Source organism: Gigantopelta aegis, chromosome 4, assembly GCF_016097555.1.
Source record: "Gigantopelta aegis isolate Gae_Host chromosome 4, Gae_host_genome, whole genome shotgun sequence".
NCBI classification, from domain to species: domain Eukaryota; kingdom Metazoa; phylum Mollusca; class Gastropoda; order Neomphalida; family Peltospiridae; genus Gigantopelta; species Gigantopelta aegis.
In genome coordinates this window covers 105801146-105821926 of record NC_054702.1, presented here as the reverse complement: position 1 = coordinate 105821926, position 20781 = coordinate 105801146, and the positions used below count along the sequence as shown (strand labels likewise).

At 41.3% G+C, this 20781-nt stretch overlaps 1 protein-coding gene across 1 annotated transcript in view; it reads right to left on the bottom strand.

Moving 5' to 3' along the window:
- Window positions 1-15534, bottom strand: part of LOC121371669 (potassium channel subfamily K member 12-like) — a 118306-nt gene extending 102772 nt beyond the window's left edge. Inside the window, exon 1 of the mRNA XM_041497732.1 lies at window positions 14879-15534. Within this exon, the coding sequence (XP_041353666.1) occupies window positions 14879-15218 (340 nt within the window). The 5' untranslated portion in view covers window positions 15219-15534. The remainder of the gene's footprint in view (window positions 1-14878) is intronic.
- Window positions 15535-20781: the final 5247 nt, after the last annotated feature.

Below are 20781 nucleotides of genomic sequence, written 5' to 3'. Positions count from 1 at the left end.
CATTCAGATTCAAAGCGACAAGCAGATTTATCCCATCAGCGGCGGGATACAGCCAATTTCATCCTGCAAGTAGTCCACCACGCGGTGCGTTATCAATTGTCGGTGACATACAATTCCATTGCCACACGTCTGCTACCACTAAAATGAGAATTAAGATGGCTACGGGGCTTAATGGTAGATTTAACAAGTGTTATATAAATCTGGAGACTAAAATCACTCAAGTCGTATAATGACGTGTGCGGCCATATTTGAGGACATGGCCGACATATTGGATTAGATGGTCACGTGGGAAGTGTTACGTGGGGCGAAAGACATTACAAATGCGTTACCCAAGAGACGTTGTCGAAATCACAGAACCGCGTATTGATCAGCCGCGATAGAGGGGATAATTACCGTGTTTTATAACCATATGTCCAAATAAAAATGACTGAAACTCGAATCTAGTACCTCTTTTAACGTGGAATTTGTTTGATGGTCATGTGCTTTGTTTTGTGTTAGGGTGAGGCATGAGGTGTCGCAGCTTAGTGGTAGATGTTCGTCTGAGGAGCGATGAGTCCGCAGCTTAGTGGTACAGCGCTCGTCTGAGGAGCGATCGGTCGTAGGATCGATCGCCTTTGGTAGACTCAGGTTTTCCCTGCCCCAATCAGTGGCACACGACTAGTACACCAAAGACCATGGTATCTAATGTCCTGTTAAAGTGCACATAAAATATTATTACTCCTTTCTCTCCCATTTATCTCGGTCACCCTCACCTCACACACACACACACACACACACACACACACACACACACACACACACACACACCAAGGACACTTTGAAATGATCTAGTACAGAATCTGTACACCACCAAGCACATTGCTGTATACAAAGTATTGTCTAACCAATATTAAAATATAATCACACCAGAGGTGAATACAGGTATTTGAAGGGGTTTTGGTGCCAACTACTTTGAGCGTAAGTGCCGAGACCCCTTGTTTCCACCAAATATATCAAAAGGGTAAAAAGTGTCTTTGGAAAGAGGGCGAAAACACACCTGCCCACCCTCCCCCCTTTGCCTGTGGATTGACTATATCCACTCTCATTAGTGCTGGTGTCACCTAAACTGTGTTGTGTTGTATTTGTGTATTTCATCTTCATTCAGCGACGATTATGGAATACGTAAACCCGTTAAACGTAATTGCGATCCATTGAGCGATCGATCTTTTTAGTTGCTGGCGTGACTGGAACATTTTAATCACACCGACATCATAATGCGATCCGCTTATTTATACATCTGTTTGCCGTTTAGTAAGCTTTGCTAACGCATTAATGCGCAACAATGACCTGTTTTACTGTTATTACCATCTCTCTTAATTAAGTCTTTGTGCACAACAACAGGCTTTAGTTTTGTTTGATCGCAACCTAATACTTTGTTGGAATAACAAACAGTCCTACATACGAGCACCTTGTTATACTTGACCATTCTGGTCCATCATTTTCCCAGTCATGCAGCCCTTGGAGACAGACGTGATCGACTGTGCTGTGCGTTTACCCCCCCCCCCCCCCCCCCCCCCCCACCTGGGGGGACTTATCGCAACCTACGGAGCTCTGCTGGAATATCGAGTCTCGTACACCGGGTCACGGGCAACCGTGACCTTGGTGTACGGAGACCGTATTCAGAAGAAAGGAAGGTGGAGGAAGAGGAGACGTGCGCCAGCGGCGGCGCAGGGGGGGGGGGGGGGGTCAAAACCGGTTGCTAAACCGCCGGCGGCGACTCCTTCTGTTCGACCGCCGAACACCGCTCACCCGAGCAAGAAGACAAGAACAGAAGAGGTTCCGGCCCCGGATGTTCCAGCTTCTCTGCCAACGGAAGAGCCGGAGACGGAGTTCGACCCAGAGATCTGCGTCACACCGTACAACCGGCCACCTGCACCAAATCCTTCGCAAGCGCTTCCGGACATGTCGCCGATTAAACCGGCGACACCCGTTGAGGCGCAGGCCCGGAAGGTGGCTGTTGTCAAGAGGAAGGCGACCACTCCCCCGAGTGCCATACCAGCCAAGCCGAGTCGCCACTCTCAACCGCCGGAACCAGACGAACAACCAGTGGAGCAGTGGTCACTGCAGGCCAGCCGGCTCCCCCAGCGTTACCACCACTGGTTAAAAACAACATCCGAGACGAACGCCAACTCATCGGCAGACCCAAGGCCCTAGCCTACCAACCTTTGCCAGACAATCCAGACGAAGGGGAGTTCGCAGTACATCGACTCAAGATGCGGGAGGGACACAACGCAGTTTGCGTCACCATCTGCCGGGGCGGAATATTCAGCCAAGGACGGCTACTCTTGGAGATGGACAACCCGACATTACATCGCGTTCTGAAAACCGTCGCGGGGACTCACTACCGTACCATCACCAAGGCATTAGCAGACTCCGCCTACCGGCAGTTCCTCCCGCAGCTTGAGATCACCGGGTACATCGGATCACCGTAGACGCCAACCTTTGCTAGGACAGGTATCAACCTCCTTTATTGGACTAGTTGGACTTTAAACATTTCGATTATTGTTCAAAATTCTTATGTTTATTTTTTTATAAATAGTCCGACGCATTTTATTTTGGCGCCCGTTCAATTGCTCACAATCACCTTTAAAACCTTTCGACCGAGCAGTCTCAACTATTTTTGGCTTTAATTTTAGTGTCTGGACATGCTTTTGGATGCAGTTATTCTCGGTAGACGTAGTTTGTCAAGTTTTCACCAAGGAATCGAACTTCAGCCAATCACAGCTTGGCACCACTTGGTGCTACGATTTGGTCCTCGCTTTCGCTGGATTCAAACTGCAGACTTAGACTTTTGACAAGTTTCCCAAGGAATCGAAATTCAGCCAATCACAGCTCGGCCCCACTTGGTGTCTGCTATTTGGTCCGCGTTTCCGCTATTTTCCAAATTCTGCCCACCTCAAACTTACCCCCCCCCCCTGCTCCGGAGTTAGTCACTGGCGAAGTCAGAGGCTAAATCCGTAGTGGGCGTGCCTGAACCTTCGTGGATAGGGGCACGTTAATAGAGTTTCCCAGTTCCCACTGTTGTGTTCTGTAGATTCTCAATGTTAGTCATTCTGTACTTTCATTCCCAGTTATGCAGCCTTTAGAGTCAGACGTCGTTGACTGTGCTGTGCGATTACCCCCCACTGGGGGGACTAATCGCAACCTATGGCGCTCTACTGGAGTACCGAGTCTCGTACACCGTGTCACGGGCAACCGTGACCTTGGTGTACGGAGATAGGATTCCGAAGAAGGGAAGGTGGAGGAAGAGGAGACGTGCGCCAGCGGCGGCGCAGGGGGGGGGGGGGGGGGCAAAACCGGTGGCTAAACCACCGGCGGCGACTCCTTCTGTTAGACCGCCCAACGCCGCTCAACCGAGGAAGAAGACCAAGATGGAAGAGGTTCCGGCCCCGGCTGTCTCGGCTTCTGCTCCCCAGGAAGAGGACGAGTTGAACGAATTGGACTCAGCCATCTGCGTCACACCGTTCAACCGGCCACCTGCACCTGAACCTACACTAGCGCCCCCGTTGAGGCGCAGGCCCGGAAGGGGACAGTTGTGAAGAGGAAGGCGTCCACTCCTCCGAGTGCCACCCCAGCCAGGCCAAGTCGCCCCTCTCAACCGCCGCAGCTGGAGACGAAACCAGTGGAGCAGTGGTCACTGCAGGCCGGCCGACTCCAACAGCGATACCAACAACTGGTTAAGACGAACCTGAAGGACGTACGCCATCTGATCAGCCTCCCAAAAGAAGAAACCTACCAACCTCTGCCAGACGGACGAAACGAGGGGGAATTCGCAGTACACCGACTCAAGATGCAGGAGGGACACAGCGCAGTTTGCGTCACCATCCGCCGGAACGGAAGACATAACCAAGGACTGCTACTACCGGAGATGGACAACCCGACACTACATCGAGTCCTGAAAACCGTCGCGGGTCCACACTACCGTTCCATCACCAAGACTCTAGCAGACTCCGCTTACCGGCAGTTCCTCCCGCACCTTGAGATCACCGACTACATCGGATCCCCCTAGACGCCAACCTTTCCTAGGACAGGTATCAACCTCCTTTATGGACTAGTTAGACTTTAAAAGTTTTCGATCGAGTTCAAAATTCTTATGTTTATTTTTTTATAAATAGTCTAACGCATTTTATTTTGGCGCCCGATCAATTGCTCAAAATCACCTTTAAAACTTTTCGGCGGAGCAGTCTCAACTATTTTGGGTTAAATTTTAGAGTCCAGACATGTTTTTGGATGCAGTTACTCTTTGTAGACTTAGGTATTTGTCAGGCTTCACCGAGGAATCGAAACTTAGCCAATCAGAGCACGGCTCCCACTCGGTGATACTTCAAGTTTTCGAAGTGTCTGCTATTCGGTCCGCGCTCGCGTTTGACCGTACTAAATGGCTTTATTCCAAAACCTGCCCATTTCAAACTCAATCCCCCCCCCCCCCCCCCCTGCTCCGGAGTTAGTTGTTGTTTGTTGTTTAAAGCTTTTTCGTGCATATATACCACGAAGGTTTCACGCACGCCTGTCCTGGGCTCAATCTCTGGCCTTTGCCAGTGACTGAGTCCAGGACAAGGGGGGGGGGGGGGATGAGTTTGAAGTGGGCAGAATTTTGAATAAGTATTTAGTAGTGTCCAGCGACTGCGCGGACCGACTAGTAGACACCGAAAATGGGCCGTGTTCTGACTGGCTGAATTTCGATTCCTTCGGATCTAACTAGAAAAACCTAAGTCTACGGAGACTAACTGCACCTAACATCATGTCCGGACTAAGAATTTAAACCCAAAAATATATTTGATTGCTCGGCCGAAACGGTTTTAAGGTGATTTGAGCAATTGAACGGGCGCCAAAGTAACATGCGTTGGACTATTTGTAAAAAAATAAACATAAGAATTTGGAAGGTCGATCAAAACGTGTTTAAAGTCCAACTAAGCCCAAAAAGGAGGTTACCTGTCCTAATTAAGGTTGGCGCAGCAGGATTCATGGCGAGTTGATGGACTGTTCAGGCTTGAAGTTGAGGAGTCCTTCGGTCAAGACCTTGATGTTGCGGTCGATGGCTCCTGGATAGATGTCTCGTAGGACCATCTTTAAGATGCGGTGAATGGTCCCGTTTGACATCGATGGCATCAGGAGCCCCTGCCTGTACAGTCCTTCCTGCTGAGCTGTCACATAAAGTTTCTCTGAGTTTAGGGCACCTTGTAGCTGGTACTTCCCTTGTCCGGATGGAAGTTGGCGCCAGTGCTTGTCGTCCCAAGGTCCCTTTAGGTGTTTGTTATTGGTGAAGTCACCGATAACCGCCCCCGTGTATTTCGTTGGCAGTCTGTCACAGACGAGAATCCAATCGGAGTCATCAGACGTCAACGGTACGGTGATCGATGACATCTTCCTCTTCTTGAATTCTCGCTGGACCGCCGTGGGTTCAACAACAACTGCCGGAGGTAGTGGTGGACTTGCCGGTGGCTCATCAATGACCACATGGCCCGTGTCCATGGTACTCGGTAGATCGACAGAAGGGGCCGCCACTGTCAGTGGAGCTGACAGCTTTGGTCCCCCCTGGGTCTTTCCTGGCGAGTGCTTCGGTCGGGCAGGTAAACTCGGTTGAGCAGAATGAACCGCCCCCGGTGGTTGAGCCACCGGGTTTGGTTCACCCTGCGCCGCTCCTGGTCTCGTTCTCCTCTTCGGGACAGGTGGGACCGCCCTTAGCGGTTGAGCCGCCAAGTTAGGTCCCCCCTGCGAAGTCTTGGGTCGCCTCCTCCGTCTTCTGCTGGTTATAGGTTGCTTCCTGTCACTGCCATATAATAGCGTGACGGTCGCCGAGTCGCCATTGTGCTCGATCCTATACTTGGACAATGGCCCAAGCGATCGAAGCACAGCCCCTAGGGTGGGGGGGGGGGGGGGGGAGAGAGAGAAATCTCCACGCTCTCTAAACACAACTTCATTGCTTGAAAGTCAGTCAGAAGTCCCCGGAGTTAGTCACTGGCGAAGTCAGAGGCTAAATCCGAAGTGGGCGTGCCTGAACCTCTGTGGATAGGGGCACGTTAAACACAGTTTCCTTCCTTCCTTCCTCAATGTTAGTTATGTGTTCATAAAAAAGGAAGATATTACATTTTTACAAAATACTATTTTTTTTTATAAAAGCCCTGATTTAAAGCTCTTTTTTTATTATTTCATGTTTAAAATTTTGAAATAACATTCAAGAACAAAAACAAAAGAAAAAGAGAAAAATTATTAACTTTGCTCGAAATAGCATAATATTATTTTTTTACTTTGAAATGAATCATCGCGGATGAATAGTTTGCATCATTACAGATTTAATTTTTTCATTCGTAAAGCCCCTCCCCCCCAAATTTAAAAAAAAAAAAAATAATAAAATAAAAAAATATAATAATAATAAATAAATAAATAAATTTGTAAAAATACAAACAACAAAAACAACCCAACAACAACCAAACAAACAAACCCCCAAAACAAACAAACCCATTAATAATAATTCAGTATTGCCACTAACCTTAAGAAAAAACAACATTATATCTGAAATAACAAATTGTCACGCGTATAACTTCGTAGACAAACCCACGTCAACCGTGTTTTTATCATTCACTTCGTTAAATATGTATGTATGTATGCATGTATCTCTCTCTCTCTCTCTCTCTCTCTCTCTCTCTCTCTCTCTCTCTCTCTCTCTCTCTCTCTCTCTCTCTCTCTCTCTCTCTCTCTCTCTCTCTCTCTCTCTCTCTCTCTCTCTCTCCTCTCTCTCTCAAATGATTAGTTTTCGAAATTGTTAACTCAAACAACGTCAGACGCATTCTTCCAGTTTTCTGGATTAACTAATTTTGTAGTTTATCATGAAACATCTAGTTTGGATCTGTTTGACCAGAACAAATATCGACATATAGCAGAGCGTCACCATAATGTGTTCATAAACCAAAAAAACATTGACCAGGCCATCCGTAAAAATTGTTTGCCTTATTACAACCCGACGCATTTTAATATTGATTTCGCTTGATTAAGCATTACTGAATACTTTAGTTAGTTTATTCAGTACTCGAGTTAACAAAAATTATTAGGCTATTGTCAACATGGTTCATAGCGTGATGTTTTAAAGATAAATGACTTTGTGGGACCTTGAGGCGTTTCCGTAACAATGCCATTCTTACGACCCCCACCAAATTATATATCCAAAACATAGCCTTAATAATGTGATTATTGTATTTTCATACACTGGTTCCGGTATTTACGCCATTGTCAACAGTGTATTGTGAATTCATAAACATAGAGGTCTTTCATCTATTTTCTTTACGGCCATAAATTTTTCCAGTTCCTGGAAACCGATAAACAAGAAATCAGAGGAAACAAAACAAACAGCTATGAGAACCTTACCAACGTTAACTGTTTCTTCACACTACGTCATTCCAGAAAAGACATAGTATCCATTTATTTTCTTAATAAATCATCACTTTCGTCAATATATGAGGCATTAATTCATTGGCATAGCCAGGGTTTATACTGGAGGGCACCCAGGTTATGGAAGGGTAGAACCACACTGTGTATCATGTTATTGGCTGACAGGAATTATACAGGGTGGTTGAAAACAATGAGACAATGTTGGTGTGTTATGGTCCCATACCCCCCTCCCCCCCCCCCCCAATAACACCACTTTGTGAGTCGTGTTATTGGGTGGCATTGAAATATAAAGGGTGGTTGAAAACAATGAGACAATGTTGGCGTGTTATGGTCCCATACCCCCTCCCCCCCCCCCCCCCAATAACACCACTCTGTGAGTCGTTTGTTTGTTTTTAAAGGTTTAACGTACATATATGCCACGAAAGCTTCATGCACGCCTGTCATGGGCTTAATCTCTGACTTCGCCAGTGACTAAGTCTAGGACAAGGGGGGGGGGGGAGTTTGAGGTGGGCGGAATTTGGAATACAAGTATTTAGTAGGGTCCAGCGACTGCGCGGACCGACTAGTAGACACCGAAAATGGGCCGTGTTCTGACTGGCTGAATTTCGATTCCTTCGGGTCTAACTAGAAAAACCTATGTCTACGGAGAATAACTGCACCTAACATCATGTCCGGACTAAGAGTTTAAACCCAAAAATAAGTTTGACTGCTCGGTCGAAAAGGTTTTAAGGTGATTTGAGCAATTGAATGGGCGCCAAAGTAAAATGCGTTGGACTATTTATAAAAAAAAATAAACATAAGAATTTGGAAGCTCGATCGAAAAATGTTTAAAGTCCAACTAAGCCCAAAAAGGAGGTTACCTGTCCTAGTTAAGGTTGGCGTCTACGGGGAGGAGATGATGTAACTCCGGTCGAAGTGGGGCACCAACTTCCTGAAGTCGTGCGCCCATAGGCATTGGGCCAGTGGCAGGTACTGGGCGCCGGCGATGATCTTGATGATCCTGTGGACGGTGTGGTTGTCCATCTCTTTGTAGAGGATCCCCTGTCTGTACAAGCCATCCCGGCGCGAGGTGATGACAAGGACCTGTCCGATTCCCCGTAGATCCCCAGGATGGATGGCGTGTAGGTTGAGAGAGCATGAATCCACGTCTAATCTCATTGCTAGTTTACTTGAGAGTGTGTGAGTCGTGTTACTGGGTGGCATTGAAATATAAAGGGTGGTTGAAAACAATGAGACAATGTTGGTGTGTTATGGTCCCATACCCCCCTCCCCCCCCCCCCCCAATAACACCACTCTGTGAGTCGTGTTATTGGGTGGCATTGAAATATAAAGGGTGGTTGAAAACAATGAGACAATGTTGGTGTGTTATGGTCCCATACCCCCCCCCCCCCCCCCAATAACACCACTCTGTGAGTCGTGTTATTGGGTGGCATTGAAATATAAAGGGTGGTTGAAAACAATGAGACAATGTTGGTGTGTTATGGTCCCATACCCCCGTCCTCCCCCCCCCCCCCCAATAACACCACTCTGTGAGTCGTGTTATTGGGTGGCATTGAAATATAAAGGGTGGTTGAAAACAATGAGACAATGTTGGTGTGTCATGACCCAATATCATCACCCCCCCCACACACACACACACACACACACACACTCCCCGTCTACGTCTGTGCACTGATCCGTTCATTTTCTGCAGTGAATTATGTTATATCTTGAACACTTGACCGTGTAATTAAATTTTATAAACGAAAAATAATAAAGTGAAAAAGCTCATTCATTTTCTTTGTAATTTCATAGATCAAATTTATTAGTTAAAATATGCACTACAGAAATGTTCATAGCATTAAATAAAAAATAGGCGAAAATGTGGCTATTTGTGTTTAACTAAAATTATATTTGATGAAACAGTATTATATGCTTGTTATATGTTTCTTCCTGTACATACAGTTATTTTCCAACGTGTTGCTGAGGACTTTCAATTAAAGCTGATTCGGGAAGCTAAATCTGCGATCTCCTGTTTACCAAATTTTGCAATTTTGAGTACATTTTCATCATTTAAGAATTTAGAATAGGTCATTCTCAATTGCATTCTTTCCTAATTAATAACTAAAATACTATAAAGGTTTCTGAAAAAGAATCCATCGATGTGGAAATGTGTTTAAATACGATTACCTAGCTAACTTTTGAATTTCGTATAAAGCAACCGGCACACCATTGTCATAATGCCATGGCAACTTCTGACTTCTAACACGGGGATCCGAATACAAAAACATAGGAAATAACACCGGAAGTTACTTATGATGTCAAACGGGTGCAATGGACATATCGTTGGAAAATTGCCAAAATGAAAACAAATAACACAGTAATTAATAAGTATCCATCCCAAGGCTGAATTATGATGAAACACACTATTGGGCGTTTTACGACAAAATCACCGATTGTTATCGTACAATAATATCATGACTCGGTGTAAGTGATATGGGATGCGATTCTGTTGCAGATAACTACAATCGACAATTAGTTTTGAGATATTAATGTCGAATGTGTTCTATGGAAGCGAAAAGGATGGAAGCGAAAAGGACACATGGCCAGCCCGTACAGTGGGTGCAATGATATCATTTAGTCTAGGTTTCCACAATCAAAGTTCATTCTAGCATAAATTGGATTTCTAGTATAAATGTTTAACTCCTTTTAACCTACTAGCGCTTTTATTTGTATTTTGTTAAATCACCGTTTCGAAGTTGCGACCATGGTTCTTCAATATTGGAAGTGGTACGTGCCTTTTAGAACTTAGAACTGAAAAAAAGCCAGCAAATAAAAAGATGAATAACTGACATTCTTCTTTTGACTACTAGCTCAATTAAATTTCATTTTTTTTATAATATACATACACTGATGGAATCAAGTCAGAGAACACATGCGATTGTAAACCAGATTGAATTCATTACTAGCATAATAGTGTCGGTATTTCAGACACAGTTGTAATGTGGGATTGAATGCTAGTTAGTTATGTAGAATTGACTCCCAGTAACACCAGGTACGGCGGAGTAGGGGGTGGTTTGGGGCTCTAGCCCCCACCTCCAATAATTCGTAATAAAAAATATCATTGGTAGTAAATCTTAAGGCAGAGATGAATTTTACTTGCAGAATGCAGGTAATTGCATTTCAAGACATTAGTTTTCAACATTTTACAGGGGAGCACACCCACTAACCCTCTTACAAACTTTGCTTTACGCCCTCGATCTCAGTCAGCAATGTCTACTTGCTTCCGCCATGCCTGCAACTGTCAAATTCTAACACTATGCATTGAGGCTTTTTGTTGCGAGCACTCTCTGCTCTGATTATTTTTGTGAACTCTAATTTCTTTCAATCAGTATATATTCCAACGATTTAGTTTTATTTCATGAGGACTGTGGTCATAAAACAGCCATACGATATGTCATTACACTTAGTCACGAATGATATGTGATACATGTCTAGGTTGAGGGACAGGAATTGAGATAATATTAATGTCCTATGTTTATAGATTACTAAACAGAATAAATTAGTCCGAATAACGTGTGATCGCGTGGTCTCGAATAACAACGCATGTATGTATTAGTGAATCCCATTATAACTGTCTCATTTCCATTCAGCGGAAGATTTTTTTATGTTGTTGTTTTTGTTATAGCTTTAGATTTTTCAAATCAGATTTTGGAGAGCCAGTCCACGTACAGACAACGTATTAAGGATATATTATCCTACAGTGGCAATCCTTCTATAGATGAACCACATGATTGGCTTTTGTCTTTCAGACTGGATATTACACGAATATTATCTCAGTACCGGCGTCGCATGACCACGGTAAACAAAAACTCATTAAGTTATACTTGGAGGAGAACTGTTATTTATATGCGTGGAATCGGCCTCGGACCGTATTGTGTTATGTAAGCGATACAGTCTCCCATTAGTCAATGTTTTTCGTCGTTTGAACTTTGGTCCGCACTCCAGCGCTGAACGTGAAGCGAGTGTCAAGAAGTCAGGGCGGATGTTAATGCGGGCCCAGTTTTACTACGGTATCCCATTAGCTGACACATATCAAACCGGAAGTCTCCGGAGGACGGTATAATCTCTTACAACGATTGGGTGTGGAGACGTGTGCTGTTCATGCACATAGTCAAACTGGAAGAAACTTCTACCGTGTTACCATGGTAACTAGTTTATACCTTGGGGAAAATAGTACTATGAAACATTTAATGAACTCTTATAGGCGATACTGTTGTGTATTCCATGTGTGTATACATGTTTATTTAATACCATGTAAGCTTGGTGTGTACTAAATATCAAAGTTCTGTAATGAGTAACGGGCGTGTCCGTGACAGATTGGATGTTGTTATGCAGAACGAACGTGCACAAATAAACTGATTTAAAAAACGAACGAAACGTGCCCTAAAAGATGTACACAGAACCAATTGAACCTATTACATAAACAAAGGAGATATACATACACACACACACACACACGCACATACGCACACCGAAACACATACATACACACACATACAGACACACTCAGACACATGCATATACACACACGCACACGCACACCGAGACATACATACACACACACACGCACGCACACGCACACCGAGACACATACATACACACACACGCACAGATACATGAATATACACACACGCACACACTCATACGTACAAACACTCGCACGCACGTACACGTACACTGACACACACACACTCGCACGCACGCACGCACCGAAGTTAAACAAACAAAAAAGGAAATACACATACAGTTACAAGATTGTTATTGTTTGTTTGTTTGATTTTTTAGTTAACGACTGACTGTTGATTAGGTATGTGACAGGGCACGGTAAAGGTGATTGACTGACTGTTTACCTGTTTTTCGTTTCTTTGTTTGTCTGATTTTTTAGTTGACGGCTGACTGCTGATTAGGTATGTGACAGGGCACGGTAAAGGTGATTGACTAACGGTGTACTTGTTTTTCGTTTATTTCTCTGATTTTTTACTTGACGGCTGACTGTTGATTAGGTATGTAACAGGGAACGGTAATGGTGACTGACTACCGATGTACCTTTTTTCGTTTTTCTGATTTTTCAGTTGACGGCTGACTGTTGATTAGGTAAGTAGCCGGACATGCTAATGCTAATTGCCATGTGACTATACCGCATCACGTCGCTTATTATGTTCCAGAGGCTAAAAATCAATCTGCTGTTAATGATGGACGTCCACATGTTAGTAATTGCCAGGTGAACCGTGCAGGTGAATTATACAGGTAAAATATGCACGTGAATTATACAGGTAAAATATGCAGGTGAATTAGACATGTACATGAACACGAAGACGCGAGGACACTAATAAGATGTAATAACATGGATATGGAAATGAGTCGAAGACACGAGGACATTATTAAGATGTAGTAACATGGATATGGAAAACACTAAAATACAACAACATTATTATGATGTAGTAAAATGGATATGGATAAGACTCGAAGATACGAGGACAACATTAATAAGATGTAGTAAAATGGATATGGAAAAAACACGAAAATACGAGGACAACATTATTAAGATGTAGTAAAATGGATATGGAAAAAACACGAAGATACGAGGACAACATTATTATGATGTAGTAAAATGGATATGGAAAAGACTCGAAGATACGAGAACAATGTTATTAAGATGTAATAACATGGATGTGGAAAACACCCGAAGAGGACACAGCATTATTAAGATGTAATAAAATGGATATAGAAAAACAGCTCGAATATACGCTGGTAACATTAACTAGTTTCTGTTATTACAGGTTTTTTTACCATTGAATAAATAAATAAATAAATAAATAAATAAATAAACAAACACACGCACACAAACAGACAAACAAACAAACAAACAAACAAACTACTTTTAACTTCATGCTTACATTATCAGTTTTGACAAAACCAGTGTGATGTTCGTAGTAGAACCAAAAGCACATTATGGAAACCATGTAATAACACGTAATACAATAGGATAATGTGTAACCAATCCTTTTTTTTTTATATATACACTACTTGCAATACAATATATTTCAGTCGTGTTCATTCTGTTCCAAATGTGGAATGTCTACATGAAATAAATGATCTTGCAACTCGCTGTCATGTGATTACATCTGTGCTTTGACATTACATCTTTGTTAACAATGTTTCAAACAGTGAACTAAAAGCACTCAATACGTTCCTTTCAATAGAACTGTGCCACACATGCAGACACGGGGGCAGGCAACATGGCACACGATCGAGTTATACTTAAAAAATAAAATTATTTTCTGTGTGGCGGTTACTGAAAAAAAAAGATAATGTCTGTAAAAGCTATTACAAGGTTATTCATTACATTAAAGCGTGGATTCCATTAAGAACATGGATGGACGGGTTATTTCAGAAACCAGATATCAACGGTCACTGTTTTGGCTTTGTGGATACAGCAAGTGAACCAACAGACTAAACGAGATGTTGACGACTCGCCCAGAGTATTCGCGAGGCTATATATCGCCACCAACCTCCTGAAACCTTAATGGAATCTCTGCTAATTGCTCATAAAATACATATAGAACTGGGTATCCATAACAACGCTTCGCCGTATTTTAGTTTAAATATGTTTGTAAGTAGGCGTCGTATTAAGAAGGCACGGACACCGTAGAAATATATATGTAGATAACTAGTTAGATTTTAGCGCAGTAATCGCTTTGATGTAGTTATATTCAAAGGAAACATTGATATCAAACAGTCATAATTGTGCCATAACTACAGAGATAATATCAATAAAACAGGTTTAGTCCAATACCAACTGATAGTTAGTACATTTTAAGATCATCTGAAAACTATTTCTTTTGCTGGGATTCTTTACTGGTAGCTGCTCGGGCCGATTCCATGAATCAAACCTCGGACGCACGGCATTCGCCGATATGTTGGGATCTCAGTTGATATATACACTTACCGAAAAGGTGCCTGGGATATCGAGGCAAACTTTTGAAATATCCAGTTATCAATGCAGACATTACCTTCATATAATTATAAAAATATCTGTATTTGTTATTAGAAAAATAAAGGTTATCAAGTAAAGAATATTTGCTATTACGTAACTTTTTATTTGACATTAAAGAATGCAGACGTCGGACGTGGAACCCTTTTTGGCACTCCTAGTTACACTACACATATTATTCCGCTTCAAACATCTGAGGTTAGATACTGTAGAATTCGAGTTTGGTTGTAGTGTGATATATTTATATTTCGCCAAATTGTCTACTAAACTTAAAAAAATAGCAGAAAGCCAGTTATTTTCTAACAAAATATCATTAATTTCATGAAATTATTTCGCCAAATTAAAATGAAATTGGCCAATTGTTTTTGAAATCCGAGAATTGTACTATAAAAGAAACTTTTAAAAACTTCCACTTACCTATTGTGGAGACGACTGTACCAACAAAATAAAAAGATCCAGAAAAGTCCCATCTTGGTCGCCTGTTTCCCACAATGCCAGCAGTTTCGGCAATACCGTGAAGTCGTAAGAGACTCTGTAAATCCGTGGCGTTGACGCTGGGGTAGAGGGCGAGGAAGGCGTCGACCGCCGCCTGGTAGTCCCGCCTGTCGCTCACCTCCTTGTCAGCCTCCAGCAACATGAACACCCCAGCACCCGCCAGCATGTACGCCACCATCACGAAAAACAGCAGCACGAAGCGCGCGTTATCCTCCCGCAGGTGGAGGGTCGCACAACACCCCTTTCTCTTAGAACGTGGCATACCGCTCAGCTCTTTGCCCCCCTCCCTCACGTTCCCGCTAATAACGCTGATCTTTTGGCGAGTAATATTGGCTTTTTTTTCGGTTGGGTTAGGCGTAAGTTGTTTTAGATTTGGTGGGGGTTTTTTTCTCTCTCTCTCTCTCTTCTACACTATTGATTGGTGCGTAGTTAGCCTAGTTCATGACGGTAATCACCGTCCCGAATAATCATAGTTAGGCAGATCTCCACCCAACCTTGTAGTCGTTCAACCGCAATGCTAGATCTGACGAAACGATGTTATTGTTTTCAGAATTCAACATTGAGGAGAGAAGACACGTAGAACCAATATATTCAGATACATGAAGACTGTTAACAATTTTGTAACGCAAGTTTGTAGGTTCTATTTTCAACGACTTGACTGTGGCTGATTTATACATTTAGACTTCGTGCTGATGTATTTTTCAATATTCAGTTCGTGCTGATGTATTAGGCCTTTAAGTTTTAAAGTTGTTTTGTGTTCAACGTATGATCACAAAACTGCACCATAATATTTCAAACACATTAAACCTGCTGCACAGATTTGAATTCAAACAAATTATAATTAATATTTTTTGGAATCACAAATCTTATAATCCATTTAAACCAATCCCTGTAATAGAAATGGAAATATCGTATGGAATATAAACTGACATTTGTATTTTCCCATCCTCATTTGGTATCCGAGGATAATATGACGGCATGACAACTTGTCCCTAGCAACGCAGTAAACATGTTGCTTCTTTATTAAACATTATCCGACTCTGTACAAGTCAGTATTGATAAAACACCGGAGAATCATTTTTTTTATCAACTAGTGAATATCCGCGTGAACAGAAAAAATGTCTTGTCAATAATGATCCAACAGTAGCTCGCATGAACAGCAATTCGTCCAGTATTAACGCATACGAACGTTAATATATTCTAACCAGTCGATAGCCAAACAAAGAGCACTGATGTTTTGTTGGAAGATATGCCTACATTCAGACCACCTTTGAAACGGTCACCAGCATCCTCACGTGCGTAGGTTAATTTATTTATATAACGTGATCAGCAGATACGCCAAATAAAGAATACAGCTGCTTTGATGACTATTATTCTGAATTTTACATTTTGTCTTCTTCACAACTCTAATATAAATAATCAACTAATAAACTTAAGTAAGTCTCCCTTTTTTAATCCAGGAAGATGTTTCTGATGGTAGCGTCCACGCCTAGTTACTTCTAATCTAGATGCACGTACGCTCGATATCCTTAGTCTTCTAAAGTAAAAAATCAGAACTTGTGTTGTCTTTGAAAGAATACTTTTTAGAAGCCATTCTCGCTTGCAGCCAATATGAACGCTGTCACTGAGATTGGCTTTCCGCCTAAACACTAACCATATAGTTGATATTCTGTCGCGGCTGGATACCATGAAAATCAATGAAAGGCAGTACTCATTCGGTTTGGATTGCCTGTCTAAAACTGTGAGAGTGGTCGGCCCTTGTTTTATTAGCGACACAAGGGACAGTATTGTTGACGTTTCCGTCGTGCACTCAAGGTCGATACTAGTCTTGATAGTAGAGATGGTGTCGTGACACTGACAAAGTGTGTCTTAGCAACAGGTTCTCGAACTGAAATAAAACCACCGTAGAAAGTTAATCTTGGAAATTAAAATATTGGATAATACTAGGATATGTATGTTGTTCTATTCCAAACACATGGTTTAAATGAAAAGTTTAGAACTATCTTCAAACAATATTCGTCAAAGATAAATGAAAATGGATTGTGTACTGGTCAATAGAAAAAAAGCCCAACATTAATCAGACAAATAGTTTGGACATTGGTCAGTGGAAGTAAACAACTGTGATAAGGATATTGAGCAATGTTATAGGTTTGCTGGACACCGATGTCGAAATTAGCCATTGATTGTTAGTATGTTACCCCATAGTATAGTCGAAGCGGGGAAAAATATCTTTCATATTTTCTCTGGAACTTTTCTATCTATCTATCTATCTATCTTTATCGATCTATCTATTTATCTCTTTATTTATTTTGCCATCTCATATTCTTTCTCGAAACGGGTGCATGTCTTTTCTAAGGAAGTGATGGGAGAATGGGATGTTTGTTAGAACTTTCTCATCGAAACGCCCTTGATATGTGGCCGACTGTATTCAATGATTGCATGTAAATAATCGAAGGTATTATATGTGGCGGTTACAGATTTCTCCTTTAATGCAATATGTTTCACACCTAATAATTACAAAGTAAATAAAGTACTAACTAGTGCGTTGACTCGTGACAGAGAGTAATGAGTTGGCGTAAGAGAGGAAACCCGCTGCCACATCAGAGGATACTATTTTTGATTAAGAGCAAAGAGTCTTTTATATTCATTTACCACATTCCGACCAGCATATATAGGAGTACTAGGGGTACGCAAAACCTCTCCCCTTAAATTCTCCGAACAAAATTATTTATTGCTAGCGAAGGACATGTAATATCTTAGTCGGTTTCATTGGGAAATTTCCGTATTACAATATGTGTTAATGCACTTTTGAATACTGTAGATGCTTTTTTAAACATTGGATCCTTTCTTTAGAAATAGTTTGCATTTGCACCTGATATACCATATCGTATAATACATCAACAGATGAACACTGGAACATGAAAGTAGCCAACAAATAGGTCTAGTGAGTGGAATCAATCCGACGACTCATGGCATGTCAGGCAGACACTATGGTGAAGCACATGCAGCTCCGGGTTGGTCTTTCACCCATCGATGATAGAACGGACGTAGTAGAATTACGTAAGACCTTCAGTGGAAGCACATTAACGGAGCGCAGTTTGTGATCTCGTTAACATTACACCATTGGATGGACACAGTATGCTCATTAACGCATTTACCGTTTGTTGACCATCTTGGCAACCAAACAAAACCTCCTGTGTTGCAATACCGTGGCAGTCACTAGTCTGTGGCTGTAACTTCATAACATGTTTATTGTGTAAGCCATACCGTTCTATAGCCATGGCCAAGCTCTCCCACACTGAAACACGGGTTAAAGATACATCTAGGCGCGTGCCTTTCAAGTGTTTTGTAATGACGGCATGAAAACAATTTCTTTAGCCTACGGACTATTAATGAAATTAATGAAATATTAAATCACAACTGGTCAAAACCGTGGCACGTGTATATAAAAGATCCCTTGCTGCATTAGGAAAAATGTAGCGGGTTTCCTCTGATGACTACGAGTCAGAAATTACTAAATGTTTGACATCCAATAACCGATGATTAATTAATCAATATGTTCTAGTGGTGTCGATAAACAAAACAAACTATGATAGTCTTGAGTCTAGACTTTAAACGTTCTGTAAGTACATGACCTAGTCTGCTGCAATTATTAGAAAATAGGAATAACTGGGAACCATCTAAATTTATGACGTCTAAATAATGAATAGTAATATAATAATAGCCTTTGAAAGATGCGTCAAAATTATTACCCTTTTCCATTTTTATAATTAGGACAAAATTGCCCCCAACAATTAAACACCTTCCGCCCTGGACTTAGCCACTGTCCAGGCCAGAGACTGGACCTAGCGTGGATATTTCTAAACCTTAGTGGACATGGGTATGATTAAAGTGTTTCGACTTCGAATTTTTGCTTTTGTTGTTGAAACTTAGTTTTTTGGTTTACATTTTTTTTTTCTGTACAGCTAGTGTGTTCTTGTTTGTCCCAGTGTCTACAAAACCCAAAGCAATCTCTTGATGTGACCGGTCTGTGAGACACAATTTTTATGATAGTGTTTGTTTAAATACCGTTTGAAAATACATTAATGAATTGCCAGTTGAAAACATTCGTAATGATCACGAGTATAAGTATTTACTTCAAAAGTTTGTTGAGTGACTGGTGGATTTGAAAGCTGGTTTAAGGTAGCACCAAACCAAATAGCTTCCGGCTGGGTCAAAGTTCGAAGCGCACCGAACTTTTGATAGAGAAGTTAACACCACAAATCCTGTGATTGGTTATAAATGTGAGTGAGTTGGTTGTAAAAACATCTGGTTATACCGACAATGAGCCACGAAAGGTACCATTTGAGGTAGGGGTTGTAGTACTGATACTTATGGGTCATAGATTGGTTGATATATTTCATATAGTGTTTCTAAACACAAACGTTAACATGGTCGCCGATGGAATTGTATTTGGTATAGTCTTACCTATAGCACATATTCAGTGCATAATAAAAAGGGTTATGATTTTTGTCATTTAATTAAATTAAACTATACTATTTGATTACTTAGTTGTCACTCAGCCAGGCAAGTTCACAATGACCTTGACCTTGATAATAAGTACTCTGAATAGGAGTTTGAATAAAAGTTAGCACTGAGGAAAAGTTGGTTTTGGCCTATAATTCATACTATAAAGATTTGAATATTTTTATTTACATGGTCCTTGGTTTTATGTAAAAACAAAAATAATAATTTGAAGAAAAACTTTACCAAAGCCATAATTAAATGTTTAGTCACTATTGTGCCATCTGTTGTCATTTATACATAACAATAAGCTTGTTAAACATATCTTTCGGTCTCCAGATCAAATCCTTTTTTTTTTAAATAATCACTTAGTTTGCTCCCATGAAGTGCAGTTTAAGTGTATACTAGATTTAGAACCAATTTGTCCAGATTTGATTATCTACCTTGGTGTAAGTTGATAATTTCTTTTATTGTTAAAGCTGTATTATCCAATGTTAATAGCTAAATAATATGCTGGATTACAGATTGTAGGAATACATCCAATATACATATTGTATTGATCTGGATTAGAAAATAATGCATTAAAATAGATGTTCGGGTAATTATGTCATTTTAAAACAGGGTTTTATTTTTAGTAATTAATAAAAAATAAATATATGAAAGCTGCATGATAATTCCAGATATCACAAATATTTAAAACCTCCAACTACAGTAGGGTATACATAAAATATAGTCTGTAACATTGGTGGCTGTCAATGGTTTTAATGGTCCATCTTGAAAATCAGCATAGCTGATGGATTTGAAATTCCTGCACCTGGTAACTTGAAGATACCTACACTCAGCATACAGGATTTCCCTCCAACAGTGATGTGCAGGACATTAAGTCATTATTTCATACAGGTGCAGTAATGTTGATTTTTTCTTCCTCAGACATTGTATTTTTTAAAGGAAGGGACAATTAAGGCATTTGGCCTGGTATGCATATTCAACGATATATAATGCACATTATTGCTTAATATCAACAAGTATAATCGTATAGTTAATTAATAAAACGGTTAAATGTGACGGCTATTATATATAACGGGCGCAGCCATTTTGTACCACCTCAGTGAGTACCCCCTCTGGCGAGCTGGTGCTTATGTAATACTTAACGCGTAACGTCAGGAATGAGCCTTAGAACTAGAGAAACACAATCTACCTGGTTTTTGCGGGATGATAAATAGTCATACATTGCAATGTTCTGTAATAATACACATCCCAGTAAGCCAGCAATAAGTATATCCAGCACTATATATATTATTTTTCAATACAAAATAAAATAC